The sequence below is a fragment of the Megalops cyprinoides genome, chromosome 21, assembly GCF_013368585.1.
Source record: "Megalops cyprinoides isolate fMegCyp1 chromosome 21, fMegCyp1.pri, whole genome shotgun sequence".
NCBI lineage: Eukaryota > Metazoa > Chordata > Actinopteri > Elopiformes > Megalopidae > Megalops > Megalops cyprinoides.
The window spans coordinates 14528179-14545149 of record NC_050603.1 but is presented as its reverse complement, the minus strand read 5'-3'; the positions used below and the strand labels follow the sequence as shown (position 1 = coordinate 14545149).

At 44.2% G+C, this 16971-nt stretch overlaps 1 protein-coding gene across 1 annotated transcript in view; it reads left to right on the top strand.

Annotated features, from left to right (window-relative positions):
• Window positions 1–16971, top strand: part of LOC118796486 (collagen alpha-1(XIV) chain-like) — a 67674-nt gene that overhangs the window by 19812 nt on the left and 30891 nt on the right. The window contains exons 7-22 of the mRNA XM_036555392.1: window positions 123–242; window positions 696–860; window positions 1503–1664; window positions 2294–2451; window positions 3027–3156; window positions 4298–4443; window positions 4982–5111; window positions 5728–5867; window positions 6227–6353; window positions 7218–7357; window positions 8308–8440; window positions 8708–8743; window positions 9608–9750; window positions 13512–13641; window positions 14280–14402; window positions 15268–15417. Of these exons, the coding sequence (XP_036411285.1) occupies window positions 123–242; window positions 696–860; window positions 1503–1664; window positions 2294–2451; window positions 3027–3156; window positions 4298–4443; window positions 4982–5111; window positions 5728–5867; window positions 6227–6353; window positions 7218–7357; window positions 8308–8440; window positions 8708–8743; window positions 9608–9750; window positions 13512–13641; window positions 14280–14402; window positions 15268–15417 (2133 nt within the window). The remainder of the gene's footprint in view (window positions 1–122; window positions 243–695; window positions 861–1502; window positions 1665–2293; window positions 2452–3026; window positions 3157–4297; window positions 4444–4981; window positions 5112–5727; window positions 5868–6226; window positions 6354–7217; window positions 7358–8307; window positions 8441–8707; window positions 8744–9607; window positions 9751–13511; window positions 13642–14279; window positions 14403–15267; window positions 15418–16971) is intronic.

Here is a 16971-nt window from a genome sequence, read left to right as displayed (position 1 = left end):
AATGAAAGTACAGATGACTTGGACTTCATAGTCTACTAACCGTCTCAGTATAGAAAAGTGAAGTGGGATTACTGTGTTCAAGTGAGTGCTGTGTTCATGTGACATTGACCCCCTGTCTTCAGGACTGGCCCAGTACAGCGGTGACCCCAGGATTGAGTGGCATCTGAACGCCTACACCACCAAAGATGCCGTGATCGACGCAGTGAAAAATCTGCCATACAAAGGGGGCAACACGCTGACAGGTTACACGCTGCACTCTGCTAGCTTCCTTCGCTATGCCCGGTGCCCACTGCGGCTTTATTCTTGGATCTGACTGGCAGTATAAGTCTGAATGGAGGACACAGCATGTTAACTGTGTTCACAGCATGAACTTTTTGCATTTGTGTTTCTGACATTGGTTATTACATTCCCATGCCTTGTGTATTAGCTATGTTGTGTGGTTTTGCGGTTATTGGCCAATCTGACAAGTTATGTTATTGTATTAACCTACAAATTAGCCAGTCAAAAATAGCAGAGATTGATGTCCTGGGGCTACTTTGTACACAATAATTAAGATTGGCTAATAGCACATGATCCACCTTCCTGCCAGCTTTGTACCAGGACATGATATGACATGGCATCTCAACCATTACATCATTAATGAAATGTCTCAATTGCCCTGATTGCCTGTTGAATGCTGCCTGGTGTCTCTGCAGGTCTTGCGTTGACATACATTCTGGAGAACAGCTTCAAGCCTGAGTCTGGCGCCAGACCAGGCGTTCCCAAAATTGGGATCCTGATAACAGATGGCAAGTCCCAGGATGACGTCATCCCTCCTGCTCAAAGCCTTCGGGAGGAAGGCATTGAGCTGTTTGCCATCGGTATGATTTTTTTATTAGTTTTTTTGTATTGATAAACTAATATTGTGATTAGCTCTTTAAAATGCATAGTGTATGGTAAACAGTCTGTGTACTTGCCAGTCTTATTTTTAATGGAAATTGGTTGCCCAAAAAACATCTCTCACTCTTTTTTTTTAGATCAATACGCGCAATAAAACAATCAAATTTTAGATGAGATTTAACCTCATACACAAGAATGATTATGTGATCGATGAGGCTGCCGATATCAAATATTACTTTTCCTCAGTACATTTCTGAACATAAAAACAGAGCTTTATTTTATTGGTGCATGTTATTATTTTTATTTCTTGATTTGCCAGAGGCAAACTGTCATATTGATCACAGCCTAGAGCGTTTTAATATACAGAGCAGCAAATTATAGCAGTTCTAACTGTGGTCGTTGTGTTTGGAAGTATGTGAAGGAGATTTTATGCAAAAGAGTACTCTAGTCCCTGAAGCAAAGCCAGGCTGTAACCTCCTTCATCCTGGAGGAAGGCAGCATAGCAGGCTTTTGGTGATTAGGGTGAAATCAGACTTCTCCCTGAGAGAGTGAATGCAGCATGAGAGTCCCTCGCTGCATTGGATCGGGGCTGCCGGTGACTTGCGCTGCGCTCTGTGTGAAAGGCGTAAAGAATGCAGATGAGAACGAGCTGAGGGCCATCGCCTCGCCGCCGGACGACACGCACGTCTACAACGTGGCCGACTTCACCGTCATGAGCACCATCGTTGAGAGCCTGACCAGGACGCTGTGCGAGCGCGTGGAGCAGCAGGACAAGGAGATCAAAGGTCAGGGCCCACCGATGAGGCGGGGCCGGCAGTGTGGCGTTGGGTTGAGGTAGCCGGGCTCGTAACCAGAGGGTTGTGGATTCCATTCCTTGGTGGGGTACCTCTATCCTAGCTTTTAGTACAAAACTAGCAATGCCTTCTATGTTCATATCTTTTTAATAGTAAACGCCACACTTAGCAGCATAAACACAGCCCCAAGCACACATTGCTTCCACAAGTGGTGGTGCAAGCAATTATCAAGTGTCAAATCTGCATTAGCAATCAAACTGAAGTCCAATCAGCCTTGATTAATTGAGCCCAACTCAACAATCAGCGCACACTGTGGTGTGCCAGGACCAGGATTGAGAAACTAAGATTTTGATTTGATAAAATTGTATTTTTAGAACATGTTTGATGTTATTTACTGTTAATATTGACACTAATGATGTCAGAAAGGCAGCAGTCTTGCGCTACATTAAAAGATGACTTGTAGTGACATTTTTAAGGTCATATCCAGAGACACTACTGAGAAAACATGAGCGGAATGAATGAATAAGTAGGCATATTGTTGGCAACCCGAACAAGCATAAAAAGCAGTCTAATTCCCATTGCATATTTCTGCAGTGAAGTTGTTGCGCATGTAATTTCAGGAGTTACTGGGGTTCAGACGTCTGCAGGCGCTCCACAGGACCTGGTGACATCAGAGGTGACAGCAAGGAGCTTTCGGGTGACTTGGACCCATGCCCCCGGGGAGGTGAAGAAGTACCGTGTGGTGTACCACCCTGCCAGGGGGGGCCCGCCGGAGGAGGTAAGGGCCCATAATCCCTTTCATCCATCTCTCCTGTGTCTTATGTCTCTGGGTGAATGGGGATTACTGGGGTTTTTAAAAGATAAACGGTACAAGGGGATCCTTGAGTGTCTTATTACAGCCTGTCACTAGCAGGAGGAATAGCAGCAGTTGAAATTTCTCCAGATGCTAAAAAGAGAAGCTTGAAGGGCCATTTCTCAAGGTGTTAAGACACCGAGGTTAATTTTATGAAAAAGAGGATTGTGTTTCAGCCTGCCCGGTTTGTATCAGATCAGACCTTTCTCAGGCGTTTCCCTGTTGTTCGTGGCACAGTATGGCCAAATATATTCTTTACTTTGGGTTTGTCATCACTTTTTACAGAAAACAAAAAATTAATTTAATGCCACAATTAGATACATATACTTACTATTTTAAAGTACAATAACTAAAGATGTATGGCTTTGTAAATACATGGATACAATGTAGTATCAAAGTGTAACCTGTAAAACTCTGTTTGCGGGCCCGGATTAGGGAGTCTGCCAAGTGGTGAATATTGATTATTTACCTGTGGCGATTGTGTTGGCCCTGCTCTCCAGGTGGTGGTTGACGGGCGTGAAAACACGGTGGTGCTGCAGTACCTGAACTCTCTGACGGAGTATCAGATAGCCGTCTTCGCCGTGTACGTCAGCACGGCCAGCGAAGCCCTCCGAGGCAGCGTGACGACCTGTGAGTCCATTGTCCCGCTTCACTCAGTCATTACATTACATTAGATTTATTCATTTGGCAGACGCTTTTATCCAAAGCGACTTACAAGTGCGGCAGAGTACAACACAAGCAAAAAAGCCATATAATGAGTGAACAATATTAGAAGAGTTGCATGACCAAGTTTTAATAGTTGGCCAGACAAGGTAGCTGGTAGAGATATGAGTGCATGAAGCCATAGATTTGATTTTTTTTAAAGGAGAACAAAGTTCATAACAAGTTAAGACAAATTGCTTTAGGTGGTAGTGTTTTGGGTTTTCAGGTGAGAGCGGAAGAGCTGTGTCTTCAGATGTTTCTTAAAGATAGTGAGGGACTCATTCTACCATCGGGGGACAACGGCAGAGAAAGTTCTTGATAATGATTTTGTGCCGTGATATGATGGGACCACCAGATGCTGTGCGGTAGCAGAGCGTAGTGGTCGAGAGGGAACATTGCCCTGTCTCATTGCGCTGTTTCCCATAGGTCCTCTTTTTAGAGCTTAAGGCAGAGGCACGGTGTGTCAGGATAAAGAGCAGCAAAGGTCTGCAACAGAAAGCACTTCTTTTCTTTTATCATCCTTTTATTCCTCTGTCAAATAGGTTTTATATTATTTCTGTTGGTGGGGGTGATGTGAACCCATTCTATTCTTTGCGTAATACACACAGATTAAAAAGATGAGTCTTATTCACAACGAAGTACATAAAAATAACACAACCTGTAAGTGCACTGTGTCATCCACATGCACTTACACTCACAATCCCTGTCATTCAGCATTAAGGCGGTTCCCCTGGATCACAGAGCTGGCCCTTAGATCCACATGCTGTTGATGCTAACAATCCCACATCCAGAACGTCAACAGTTCCTTGGCTTCACCCCTTGGCTCCTCATATGATAGGAATTATAAAGAATTATTATCGCGATTATTAAGGCTTCAGTGGCTCTGACACGCAGGAGCCATTAGATAGACAGCAGGGATGAAATATCTCAAATTGGCCTCATTCCACTGGTAATTGGCCTCTGCCATAAGGCTGTACAGACTGCAGTATTGAGCTTGGGGAGTTGGAGGGGGGCTCTGTGCTTTTGCAGTGAGTGAGGGAAAGGTGACAGCTCCCTCTCTGTGAGACAGTGGCCCTCCCCATGGTGAACAACCTGGAGCTGTACGAGGTCTCCCACAGCACCATGCGGGCGCGCTGGAAGGGCGTGGAGGGCGCCTCCGGGTACATGATCCTATACGCCCCACTGACTGAGGCCGACGCCGCAGACGAGAAGGAGGTGAGGGCGGGGAAAGGGAGAGGCCGGGGAGAGGGCGGTATCTCTGCTGACCTATAGATTCAAACTGAAATCCTGCTCTGTGGAGGTGCCCCCAGTTTGAATAGGGTTTCCAGTTCCACCTTGCAAAAGCTATTACAACGGTAACACACATTTTTCTCTCACGTATCAGCTCAACAGTTCATGTTACAGGATTTGGACTGTGGCAGTAATTGGCACTTTTCTCTGTAAAGCCCAGGAATCTATAGGGGATGTGTTCGGAAAACAATGGCTTCCGATTATGTGTCAGCAGCTTCACTTTAAAACTGAAAGAACTGTGAAGAACTCGCCTCAAATTCCTAGTCCTGACTCCAAAGTCCCATGGGATTTTATTCAGTCTTGCACCAGATTTCTAGTAATGTGTTGGGACTCTGATCAGTGTTACACAAGGTTTCCAGCTATGTGTTTGGACTCCAATCAGGGCTGCAGCAGGATTGCAGCTGCGTGTGTTACCGTCAGTGTGGCTTCCCATTGAACTAATGGCAGTTGTGTTTCCGTGCAGGTGAAAGTGGCGGAGTCCGTGAATGACATCGAGCTGGAGGGGCTGACCCCAAACACAGAGTACACTGTCACCGTGTACGCCATGTACGGCGAAGAGGCCAGCGACCCCATGACCAGTCAGGAGACCACACGTGGGTGTCCGCCTCAGATACCTCTGTCTGACATTTACTCGCCATGTGTGGGCGTCACCAGTCCACAGAGACTGGCATTTTGCAGCATGCCTTATGTTTACAAAGATAATGGCTGTGTTAGTTTTAAACTTGTTAGTGACACATGCTTTTTTGCAGTCACAATGAATTTCCGTTCTTAGAATGTTTTGCATTCTACTTATGCATTCTAGCACAGTATCCCTTCAACGCATGCATTCAGTACTGACCACACATTTTTTATTCCCTTCAGTGTGAGGTTAAAAGCTGCACCTCACTTGAAATTGGGGTTAGTGATCTGCTTTGTGAATTGAATAGATAAAACAAAACTCTTAAGCTGAATGTGAACAATCCCACCCATCCTCCCAGATATTTCATTATATGAGAAGACAGAAAGGATAAAGGTCTGCAGCACAAGCTGTTCCTGCTTTTGCCAAAGGCAGAGCTTACTTCATTAAGAAGCCTTCTGTCATAAAAGCTCCAAAAACAAAAAGGACAAGTGAGCCGGCAAGGTTTCACATAAGGACATGAGGGAATGAAGAGTTTTTTTGTTTTTAAAGTAACTGTGCTTCTGCTGACCTCTACCATGGCTTTTCCACAGTTCCTCTGACTCCAGCCCGGAATCTGCGGTTCTCCAACATTGACCACAGCTCAGTCAAGCTGGCATGGGATGCAGCATCCAAGAGGGTCAAAGGTTACCGCATCATGTATGTAAAGACTGACGGGGACCAAACCAATGAGGTAAGCTGAAACAGGCACACTTGATAGCCTAGCAAGAGCAAGCTTGTCTCAATGAATCAATGTATAATCTGTATAGTCTGTGTAGTCTATTGTGTGCATAAAATCACTTTAACAGTGCGTAGACATGTAATTTCCCATGTGGTAAAGTATCCTCAGACAGTGGCCTGTTGTAGTGTGAGTAAAATGAATGTAACAGCGCTTACTCACACAGTCTCCTGTAGTGTGAGTAATATATATGTTACAGCACCTACAGTCTCCTGTAGTGTTAGTAGAATGTATGTAACAGTGCTTACTCCCACAGTCTCCTTTAGTGTGAGTAAACAATGCTTACTCATGCAGTCTCCTATTGGGCGATGCAGGTGGATGTGGGTCAGGTCACGACGCTGCAGCTCAGGAACCTGACATCGCTGACAGAGTACACAGTGGCCATCTTCGCTATCTACGATGAGGGCCAGGCTGAGTCCCTCACCGACAGCTTCACCACCAGTAAGAGCTGTTCTGCCTGTTGCTAAAGACAACCTCTGACATCATTAAAGGGCTGGCTGGAGAGAGCTGTTTCAGAGACCTACCCCACCACCGAGAGCGGAATCCCACTCTAACACTCTAGCTATTAAATCACTACTCATTATTTCAAATATAATCAGAAAATGAATTCATTTAACTTTTCTAGAAAAAATCAATAAGCACTTAAAAATATCTCCTTGGAATACACTTGGTTGGATATATCAGGAATGTTCCAAATTATATTGCAGGCATTGCAGGATTAGTGGTAAATCATTGTACCGTGCTGCCAACTTTTCCCTCACTCTTAAAATGTTTAGAGGAAAACTGATTGCCATGTATAACCAGGAATATAAATATGTACTTAAGTATGCACAAGTCAACACTTTCCATGGGTTCACTGTAAGTTCTCAGTCAACAGGGTTCTTCAGTGGACAGAGCTCAGTGTTAAACAGGCAAAGACTGAGGTGCTATATTGAAGCCCAGAGCTCTGTCTGCCTCTTTTTGTCTCTTTCTAAATCAGGACTCATGGGTTCTGTGATTTATCTGCTCTGGCCCTTGGGCTTTTATCAAGGATCAGATAAGGCTTGTTTGAACATCTTTGCCTTAAGTCAACAAGATTACTGATGACATCCTTTATGCCCTAAAATCATTCTTTGCCTGGATTGATGGATCAGACTGTGCATTTAAATGGCACCTTCAGTTTCGTTGCTCGCTACTGGCATCCATGTTGGAAATCTGATCACCTGACATAATGTGTACAACAGCGATTGGTAATGCATTGTTGGTTCAGCATTGTTCAGCGTTCATCATGTGTCTCATATCATAAATCATTTGTGTCTCACTCAGAGGTGGTCCCCGCCCCGCTGAACCTCAGGACCAGCGAGGTCTCCACAGACAGCTTCCGGGTCAGCTGGCAGCACTCTGCCACGGACATAGTACTGTACAGAGTGTCCTGGACGCCCACAAGCGGGGGGGACACCAAGGAGGTCAGTGAGGCACATTACAGCACATTCAGAACACAATTTAGAGTGCGCTCGTCAGGCTCCCTGTCTAAAAGGCAATACCCAGTTTCATTCAAACACAAAGCTGTAATGAAACATGGAAAGCACTCGGCTGGAACAGAAGTGTGGGTCCCTCATTCCCTGCGGGGCTGTGCTTGAGGAGGCTGGACTTTTAAGCGCTGTTCTTTACCCCAGGTCCATTGGCCCTCGCCTTGTCATGTGGAACTCCTGATAAAGTCGATCATGGCCCTGGATTTAGGAGAACGCATTAAAGCTCCTGAGAGGATGAAGGAGCGACTGAGCGGTTAGCGGTTGGCCTTCAGAGCGTGCCGGTGACGGCGGCGCTGATCCCGGGCTTGCAGGACGTACTGTTTCCACAGAAAACTGAGCACAGCCTCACGCCCCCATACGTCGTCCCACCCAAAACATGCGGCCGACAGAATTGCGCCATTTGATTTTCTGGCCATTTGGGACCTGGCGCAGCTGTGCTTTATAGATAGCAGCGGGTCGATATGTTTACTGAGAACTGCCGGAGCAGAAAATGACAGGAGGCGAGGCAGGGAGGGATAGTCCACCTCTGTGAATCGAAGAAGCCCGCTGAACTCCCAACAACACGAGATTAGAACACCCCGACCTGCCTTGGAGATCGCAGCGCATTGCATTGTTCTCTTCCAGTGTTGTTACTTTAGCAAAACACTGTGTGTGTGTGTGTGTGTGTGTGTGTGTGTGTGTGAGAGAGAGAGAGAGAGAGAGAGAGAGAGATATGAGAGAGTGTATGGTCATGAGTGTGAGTGGTCAAGAACTTGTGTGTGTGTACATGTGTGTGTTTGCATGTGTGTGCACAAAATGCTTTCATTTGCATTTCATTGAAATTCATACACTGCTGTGTTCATACCATTTTGATTTCATTCTTCTGATCTCTCTGTGCACTGTAGATGATTGTGAATGGCAACCTTGACACATTCCTGTTGACTAATTTGCGGCCTTTCACTGAGTATGAGGTGTCCCTTTCCGCCATCTTCAGAGATGAAACCGAGAGTGATGCTGTGGCTGTTTTGGAAACAACAGGTGAGCGAAGTTTTATTCACGTAAGGTGCACCTGAACCTTGCATGTTTATTTTCTCATTTCACACAGTTTCATTTTGTGGAATGCTCATAGTTGATTGTTACTTTGTTATTGCCACAGTGTGTCAATATTTTCTACTGTGGTGTTGATTAATTCCTTGCAGCTGGAGAGCCGTGTAATATTGTGAACTAACGTAAGAGGGTGTATCCTAATATAACAAAAGCAATTACTGTAACATTTATCTTTATCTTTATCTTCTTTTGTTCAAGTGGCAAGAACAACCACCGTGGCCACCACTACAGCAGGTAAGTCAACTAAAATTAAAGTAATTAAAGTAAAATAAAAGTAACTGTTTTAATAACACCTCTTCGGAGAGAGGACTGATTTTGTTTTTTGTTTTTTTTTTTGATGACACTCCACATTATTGTGCCAGTCAATTGGCTTCTTGTATAGGGCATTTTTGTGTGGGTAATATTGGTTTGCAATTTGTTTTCAAGATCAGGCAACCCAAATTTGTGTCTTCAGTCTGGCACATTTATCTCCCTCCTCACTGTGGAAGATGGAGATGCACTGAGACTGATGATGCTGCAGCTCAAGGGAATAACCTGGGGATCACAAAAATCATTCATAATGCAGTCTTTATGGCAGCATTAAGTGCTAATGTGTTTTCGTGGCTTCCATGTGCGGTTGTGTATGATGTTTTGGCTTCTGAATTGTTTTGTATGACACTGTTTATTGCAGCATTAAGTGCTAATGTGTTTTTGCGTTTCCTGTGTGCGGTTGTGTATGATTTGGCTTCTGAGTTGTTTTGTACTGTTGTTCCTGTGTGGTTTTGTGCATGGTGTTTTATTGTGCTTGTGTCTGTGGTGTATGTTGTGGTGTCTGTGTGTGACTGAATATCAGGCTGTGTTGCATTGCGGTTTCTGTGTCTGCCTATATGTGAATTTACCTTCTCTGTTTTGTATGCCATTGTGTTTTATGGTTTTGTTCCAGTGCATGGCAAGATATGACATCGTGTTGCACTGTCTTTTATGTGCCTGACCTTATATCCTGTTGTTGTGCCTAAGTGTGCCGGTATGATACATTGTGTCTGTATGTCATGCAGAGCCACAAATCGTTGTCTGTGTGTGTCGGTGAATGGCATTGTTATTTTTGTGGGTCTCCCCCAGTGGTGCGTCAGGGAGTGAGGAACATGAAGATCAGTGATCAGACCACCTTCAGCATGCAGGTGTCCTGGGAGCTGCAGGACCCCAACGTGCGTCAGTACCGTGTGGCTTACATCACCGTGAGGGGTGACCGTGCAGAGGAAGCGGTAAGTCTAAAGTCCGTTCTAAAGTGCCGTGTCTTTTCCTCCTCTCCCTGCCCGAGAAGCTGAGCGGCAAGTTGCTCAGCTCTGCCCCCTGCCTTTGCCCTAAGACCACACCCACTACAGGATGACTGAAGTCAATCATCCAGTTAGATGGGCTTGAACTTGATTAGCTGTCTTTTATTAACAGGCAGTCTCTAGACAGCTATCCTCAGTACTGGAGGTCACATTTGAATTGCATTAGGTGTTTGCAACTGTTTAAAACTTCTTGTTTGTGACAGTATATGTTATCCAAGTAAAACTGTACACTATTTGAAAAAACAACAGACCTCCATTTTGACTTTATAAAAGAATGTATTGATTGAGCATTATGAAATTAGGAATGTCTTATGCGTCTCTGCCTGTAGATCAATTTACTATACAAATGAAATAAAAACCTGCAAGCATATAAGGAGATCTGCTTGTGATATAAAACATGTATTCACTAATGTGCTGAGATCTGGTCCTCTTTAACATCAATGGAACATGCGAACTACATAAATAAGGAATGTGTTTATGTGGCCAGCTTCTGTACTTATTCAGGAAGATTTCTGAAACTATGCCATGATAATGTCTAAGATCCTAGGAAAAAAGAAGATATAGGTCTCAAACATTTCAGGTCCCTACTACCAAGCATTTCATCACTAGAATTCTTTAGTTCAATTGTTTAAATAGTGACTGGAACTCCTTTTCTCTTGTCTTTCTAGTTATGAAATTCATCTTTGGAAATAGGCTTATCTCCTGCCAGGCTTGAAGTCACAGTCACAAATATAGTGCCGGTGCACCTCAGGAGTGTGAATAAGGATGTGCGACCCCGTGCCAGACTTGCATCCAACTCATTTTGTGATTTGCAGCTCCTAGTGCAGGATATCAAGCTCTACCTTTCACCTTCTTTTTCTCACTGAAGCTCACAGTGAAATAAACACATCATTTGTTTCCAGATACATCTCATTCTTCTTAAGAACCCAGTCGTCACAGAATGTCACGAGAATGTTAATGCGATCGCGTTGCCGCAGTTTCACAACAAAGTAATGACAGGGGCTGTCATCTGAGAGGCATCTGTGGGAAATTATTGCATTGTCAAAGTATGTGAGAGTGTTAATGTTACTCTCCAGCTCTTTAATAGCCGCTGCAGCTAAGGCTTTGCAGAATTATTGATTTAGGCCTCTCTTGTGGGCTAGAGTAGTGCTGTAGTTTTGTGTAGCTGAGTGTTCACTAAAGACTGAAGTGGTGATGCTCCAAAATAGCTTGGACGCTAAGTGTCATTTCAGCTGGGCTAATGGTCACCAAGACCAGTGCTTGTTGCCTTCAGTATTCAGCACCACAGGCCAAGTGGACAGCTCCTCTAAGAGGAGCTCATTACAGGACAGTCCATCTCCAAAGTGAAGCTTAACAGTTTAAACAAGGCCTAATTCTGTGCCTCATAAACGCGTGATCAGAAGTAGATTGGTTGCGGAGACTATGAATATTTTATGAGGGATACATACATTATAAAATCTCATTTTAAGCAATTAAATTGCATTCAGTCAGATTCCGGCCAGTGCTCCCTCAGAGCGACACCACTATTTTCATCCAGGAAAGCTGTGAGTTTTTTTTTTAATTGATTTGTCAAGCTAAATATACCGGGTTGTCATGATTGTGAAAGGTTCGGACAGGTATGGCTAGATCCTACATGCTTGGAATGCAAACAGGAATGTGAACACAAGTGCCTGCAATGCAGAATCAACAGCAAATTCAACCTTCAGAGAGTTCATATACAGTGTGTATGTTATCATATTATATTGTCATACTAGCTTTGTAGTTCCTTATCTTAGACTTTTCCGAACACATTCCCAGGGCGAAATTGCAGCAGGTGCTGTTTTCAAGGGCAGTGACCTACCTATGAATTGAATCTGCAATTCTTCGGGATACAGCCCAGCTCCTTTACCACCATACCAATCATTTTCCATTCCCTAGACATACTAGCCAGCGAATGCATAAGGATCCCATCATGTTATTGGTGACAGTGAAGTGATGTCATACCATCAGTGCAAACATAGTGAAAACATTTCGCCGCTGTATGGTAGATACCTGGAAGCAGATGTCCAGTGTACAGGCAGATCTGTGGAAGTGATAACATGTGCTGTACTTTCACAAGGGCAAAGAGAAACCGCATTAAGGCATCCGTGCACTGGAGATGAGTGAGTAGGGTGCGCGTCGTTTTATTTTTAAAACTCTCCTTCAAAGCGGCAGATGGCACAGGCATTGTTTTTATAACAGAAAATGGCTATTTTTTCACTCATCCACTGCATCTGACCAATCAGAGCTGGGGGTTTTTTTGCACTGTATCTGTAGGCATCTAAACTCATTATCATATATCTAAAATCCCTGCTAATTTTGTTGATATGAGACATCCTGAGGTTATTGAATTGTCTGGTAAAAACACAAAGTTACATAGCTAGCTAATCCATTTTACCATCCACATGATGCCACTATTTGCAGAGTAAATTCAGCATGCACCCTTGCAATTTCATTAGCTAGGTAGCAAGGTAGGATATTTAGGTGTCTAGCTAGCTGGAAACACTGAACAAAGCTTTTAAATGAATCTATCTAGCTAGTTAATCTCACTTAATCTCACTTCAGCTCCAGTGTTCCCACCTGCATTTGTCTCAATAGCTTCGGTCTGCTTCAAAATTCCATCTGCCCAGCTCTAGTGCATCGGTGACTTTACACACGCATAATTGACTTAAAAGGCCTAACAACGGGACTAATACAGCACAATACTTCTAATTCTGTGTGTGTTTCATTTGTCTTGGGAATTAATTTGGGCCTTCTTTGATTATGGAAAGCTGTCGAAGTGTCATAATAAACGTTTCAGTCTCAGACGGTCGTTAAAAGTAAATCAAAGAGCAACAAACAAAGCCGTCATGTTTACCAGTTTACTGCGCAGGCACAGACTTCAAAGGCTTCCATTGTATTGGGAGAGATGTGATTAATTCCTGTCATATGGGAACAATATGGTGTGTCAAACACACGGAGAGCTTATGCTCCTGTCTCCCCAGACAGGCAACCGATTGAAGGTCATGAGAGAGGGCAGGTCACAGATCATTTCGCTGTCAGGATTCCCAATGGAGAGTTAAGACACAAGCGCTGTGGAAAACAGCAGTGGCTAGACAAACCTTACAGTGAAAACCCAGTCTAAAGGAGGACTCAAGCACAGAAGAGCCCATTTCTTTTGATTAGATGTATCTATTTGTCAGCACAGCTGCTCTTTCCATTACGTTAAACTGCGCTAACTGCAAACAGCTCTGATAAACTGATATACTCTGAATGGTTTGCTTTTTCAATTGAACAATGGCATTCCAGCTGTATTTTGCTAAGTAGCATTTTTGATTAACTTAGTGCCACATTATCCAAACCCAGCTCAGAAAGCAATTAGAGCAGGCTAGACAAGAACACAACATTCGCAGAGGGAGTGTGTGAATACAGCTGGTTATTGCCCTGGGATGATTCACCTGTCAGCTCCAGCGGGGCTCCAGATCCGTTCGATAGGTGGCAGAGGGGTTTAGATTAGACGCAGCAGAAAGAATCTCATCTGTTCCCACCGGACCACTGAAGGCTCAGTTCATCACTGAAAGCACAGCGATGAACCCTGAACCCGGGCCGACCTGGTTGCCATGGTTACGGGGGGGGGGGGGGGGTGGGGGGGCATACCGCGGTGTCTCATGCGAGGCCGTTGCCGTCTCTAGGTCCTGGTCCCCAGCAGACAGAGCTCCATCCTCCTGCAGCCGCTGCTCTCAGACACGGAGTATAAGGTCACCGTCACCCCGGTCTACGCCGACGGAGACGGTCCCAGCGTGATCCGCATGGGCAAAACCCGTGAGTGTCTTTCCTCCCACTGCGGTGTGCCTTTTCTGTGCTATGGTCAGAAAAGTGTCTGCTTTGCAATAGTGCGTTATGTCTCCTACACATCTGCTTAGTGTAAAATTCACCCCTTACTTCTACCTCCTAACTGTAACCACCAAGCCCCAATTATCTGGCCCATAAACATTGGCCCGAGTGTATATTTGGACATACATTCATTTTTCTCCGTTAATAGACTTGATGAAAGTCTTCAGACTGTTGGTTCATTGTCTTCCTGGAATGAATTGCTAATAGCAATGTTTTTGTCAGTTGCATTCATTGAGTAGTGCCAACATCTGAGGGCCTCATTATTTTCTGTAACAATGAAACAGACATTATCAATGAAAATGAAACGCCACTGTGAATTTGAGGTCTGCCAATGAGGGAACAATTCTCACTGAGGCATAAATCATGCAGACCGGTACTCAACAGTGTCTCATTTAATGTCCGAGGTGATGTTTCTTTAATGAACAAAGTAAGATGCATGAACACCAGCATGTTTGGACATCCCTACAAATCCTTATTTAGTCTGTGCGTCTACAATCCAAAATGTTGCAGATGAAGTGTGAGTGTGTCTTTAATGGTGTCTCTCTTCTCTGTCTGTATCGGTGAAGTGCCCCTCTCCGCGCCCCGGAATCTGAGGGTGTCTGAAGAGTGGTACAATCGCTTCCGCATCACCTGGGACACGCCTCCATCTCCGACCATGGGGTACAGGATTGTCTACCAGCCCATCTCCGGTTAGTATCTGAGCACACCTGCCCGGATGCAGCACCTTGGTGTCTTGCTATGAGACAGAGTTCAGTGCTGACCCGAGGCTCCTGTTACTGTGGCACCTGATGGGATGGCTTTTGCATGTGTGATAAGGAGTTTCACCATATGAACCAAGCAATTTCCTCTATGGAGAAGGCTGTTGGGAAGATTACCGCTTAAATGTAGGGCTTTTTATGCTTTTTCTCCATGATGCAGCGCTAGCTGGAACAGCCATTCTTTCCTTTGCCTGACCAGATTGCACAAGTTAACTTGGGGTAGGGCTTGAATAGTGTTATGCTCACACTCACTGGTCTAGGAGTGTTGTCAGCCTGGCCTGATACTGTTGCTCATTTAACTTGAATGGATACACTTATGTTCTGTTGTGCTGGAAGTCCCACTGGATAAGAGCGTCTAATAAATGCATGTAATGTAACGTAACAACCAGTTGTGCAGCAGACTTGCTCACTAGTCTTTGTCTGCTGATGACATGACTAGGATTTGGCCCAGAGTCCTCAGCCTGTGCACAAGATTGGTGCCTTGCCACCTGAGCCACTATATATTTTTTGTCAAAAATCTACCAACACCCAGACAACAAGGAGTACTACAATCCTGTATTTCATGTGTCAAGAGAAAATAAACACAAAACAGAAACAGGTCCTTACTTACACGTTCAAAGCCCATATTAGACATAAGGATTGAATGGCTTTGTGACTGTCTGCATTTTTATTGCGATCCAACCTGCCTTGAATGGTTAACACCAGGGCTGTGGGATCGGGTGATGGGTGAGAACTGACCGTCTGGCACTGGCATGACCAGACGTGCAGACCGTTTCTGACAGTCTCCTGTCCACAGCTCCGGGACCTGCTCTGGAGACCTTTGTGGGTGAGGATGTCAACACCATGCTGATCCTGAACCTGCTCAGTGGGACGGAGTACAGCGTCAAAGTCATCTCCTCCTACACCACCGGCTCCAGCGAGGCTCTGTCCGGCAAGGCTAAGACACGTAAGTCCGGGGCAGTGTTGGCCCATATCCAGCCCAGTTCCTTTCTGCAATGCCTTTGAGTGAGTTCAATACAATACAATACATCTCCAAAGGGGGCATATTTCAACAGCTATGCCAGGGCTGTCCCTTTGGCATTTGGCAGCAGAGTAATTGTATACGGTGTGAGCAGACATGGTGCAGTGTTTGCCTGTATGGAACCAGTGCCGTTTGTGTTCTCTATCTTGGTTGGTCTTGCCCTAGCCATGTACCCAGCCGCATTGCACGGACTGTTCATTTTCTCTCAAAAATACTAAGCACCCTAATATCAGATTACCATCTGAGATTTTAACAGTTGGTTTGTCTTACTCCACTGTAATTATCCTTATCAGATTAAGACACCCTGATGATATCCAGATAAGCACTGCTGCGTTAACTTTGCTGCTCACGTAGCGGAGATTTGGTACTGATGAATGCTGGTAGTTATCAAAGATTCAGACAGGCCGTGAGAGCAATCACATTCCTTTGCATATAAATTTGATATCACCGGGTGAATGACAAAGTAAGATGTCTGAGATATTCTCATTAAAAATGAGCTGGTAAGCTTTCTGACCAAATCCTCTGTCTGCACATCAAAATAGCGCTGTCTCACCACCAGCTGTTAGCATAGAAATGTGCATTGTTAAAGTAAATCAAATAAACAGCTTCTCTGAAAATGTTTCTAATTATAAATTGTTTTTTATTGAAATTTTCTGGAATTTTACTTCAATTATCTGTAACCTTTGCAAAATGAACCTTAACTAAACTTTATTGTTAAGCATACTAAATTCACAGTAATTGTGGCTTGTATTTCCATGCTTTGTATACTTTTTTCCATCAGGTACATACATATTGCATGTGCACACATAAAGAATGCAATAAGCACTAATTAACTCTACAGCAGGCTTCATCAATTATGGTAACTAGAACTGAGTCCTTTTGTGCATATATACTGTTCATTAAAATAGATTACATGCAATACATTTTTGAGAAGTTATCACAAGTTAATCAAGTGTATTCAACTATGTGTTTATGCTGTATTGTGCCTGAAATTTTAAAAATGTTCTGGCAGGTTCTCTCAAGGCAAATGCTAGCCTAATTACCTTGTCCCTGATGTGAAACGGGTCCCCCTGCCTGGTAGTCCATTCAAAGGGTCAGAAGTCTATGATTATTGGGTTGTAGACTAACAGAACTCAGATGTCATGTTTTGGTGTCGATATGTGTGCTCATCAGAAAAATTGCTCATTTAAAAATATGTCCACACGGCACTATTTATAATAGGATATTTCACCCTTTTAATCCAGAAATTCTGTGGGGTCAATCAGTTGTTATCTGGTACTGATTTTTTTAAACGAGCAACAACATTTCACATCCATAGTTCACCCTGTCTAGACTGAGTGGATCAGAAAGCAAATGTATGAACGGACTTCAAGGTAGAATGTGACTGGCTGACTGACATTTTTCAGTGATTTGTGAGTCTCCACTGTGACTGCCTATCCAAGAGTATATGTATGAATGTATATCTCTTGTTCTGAACGC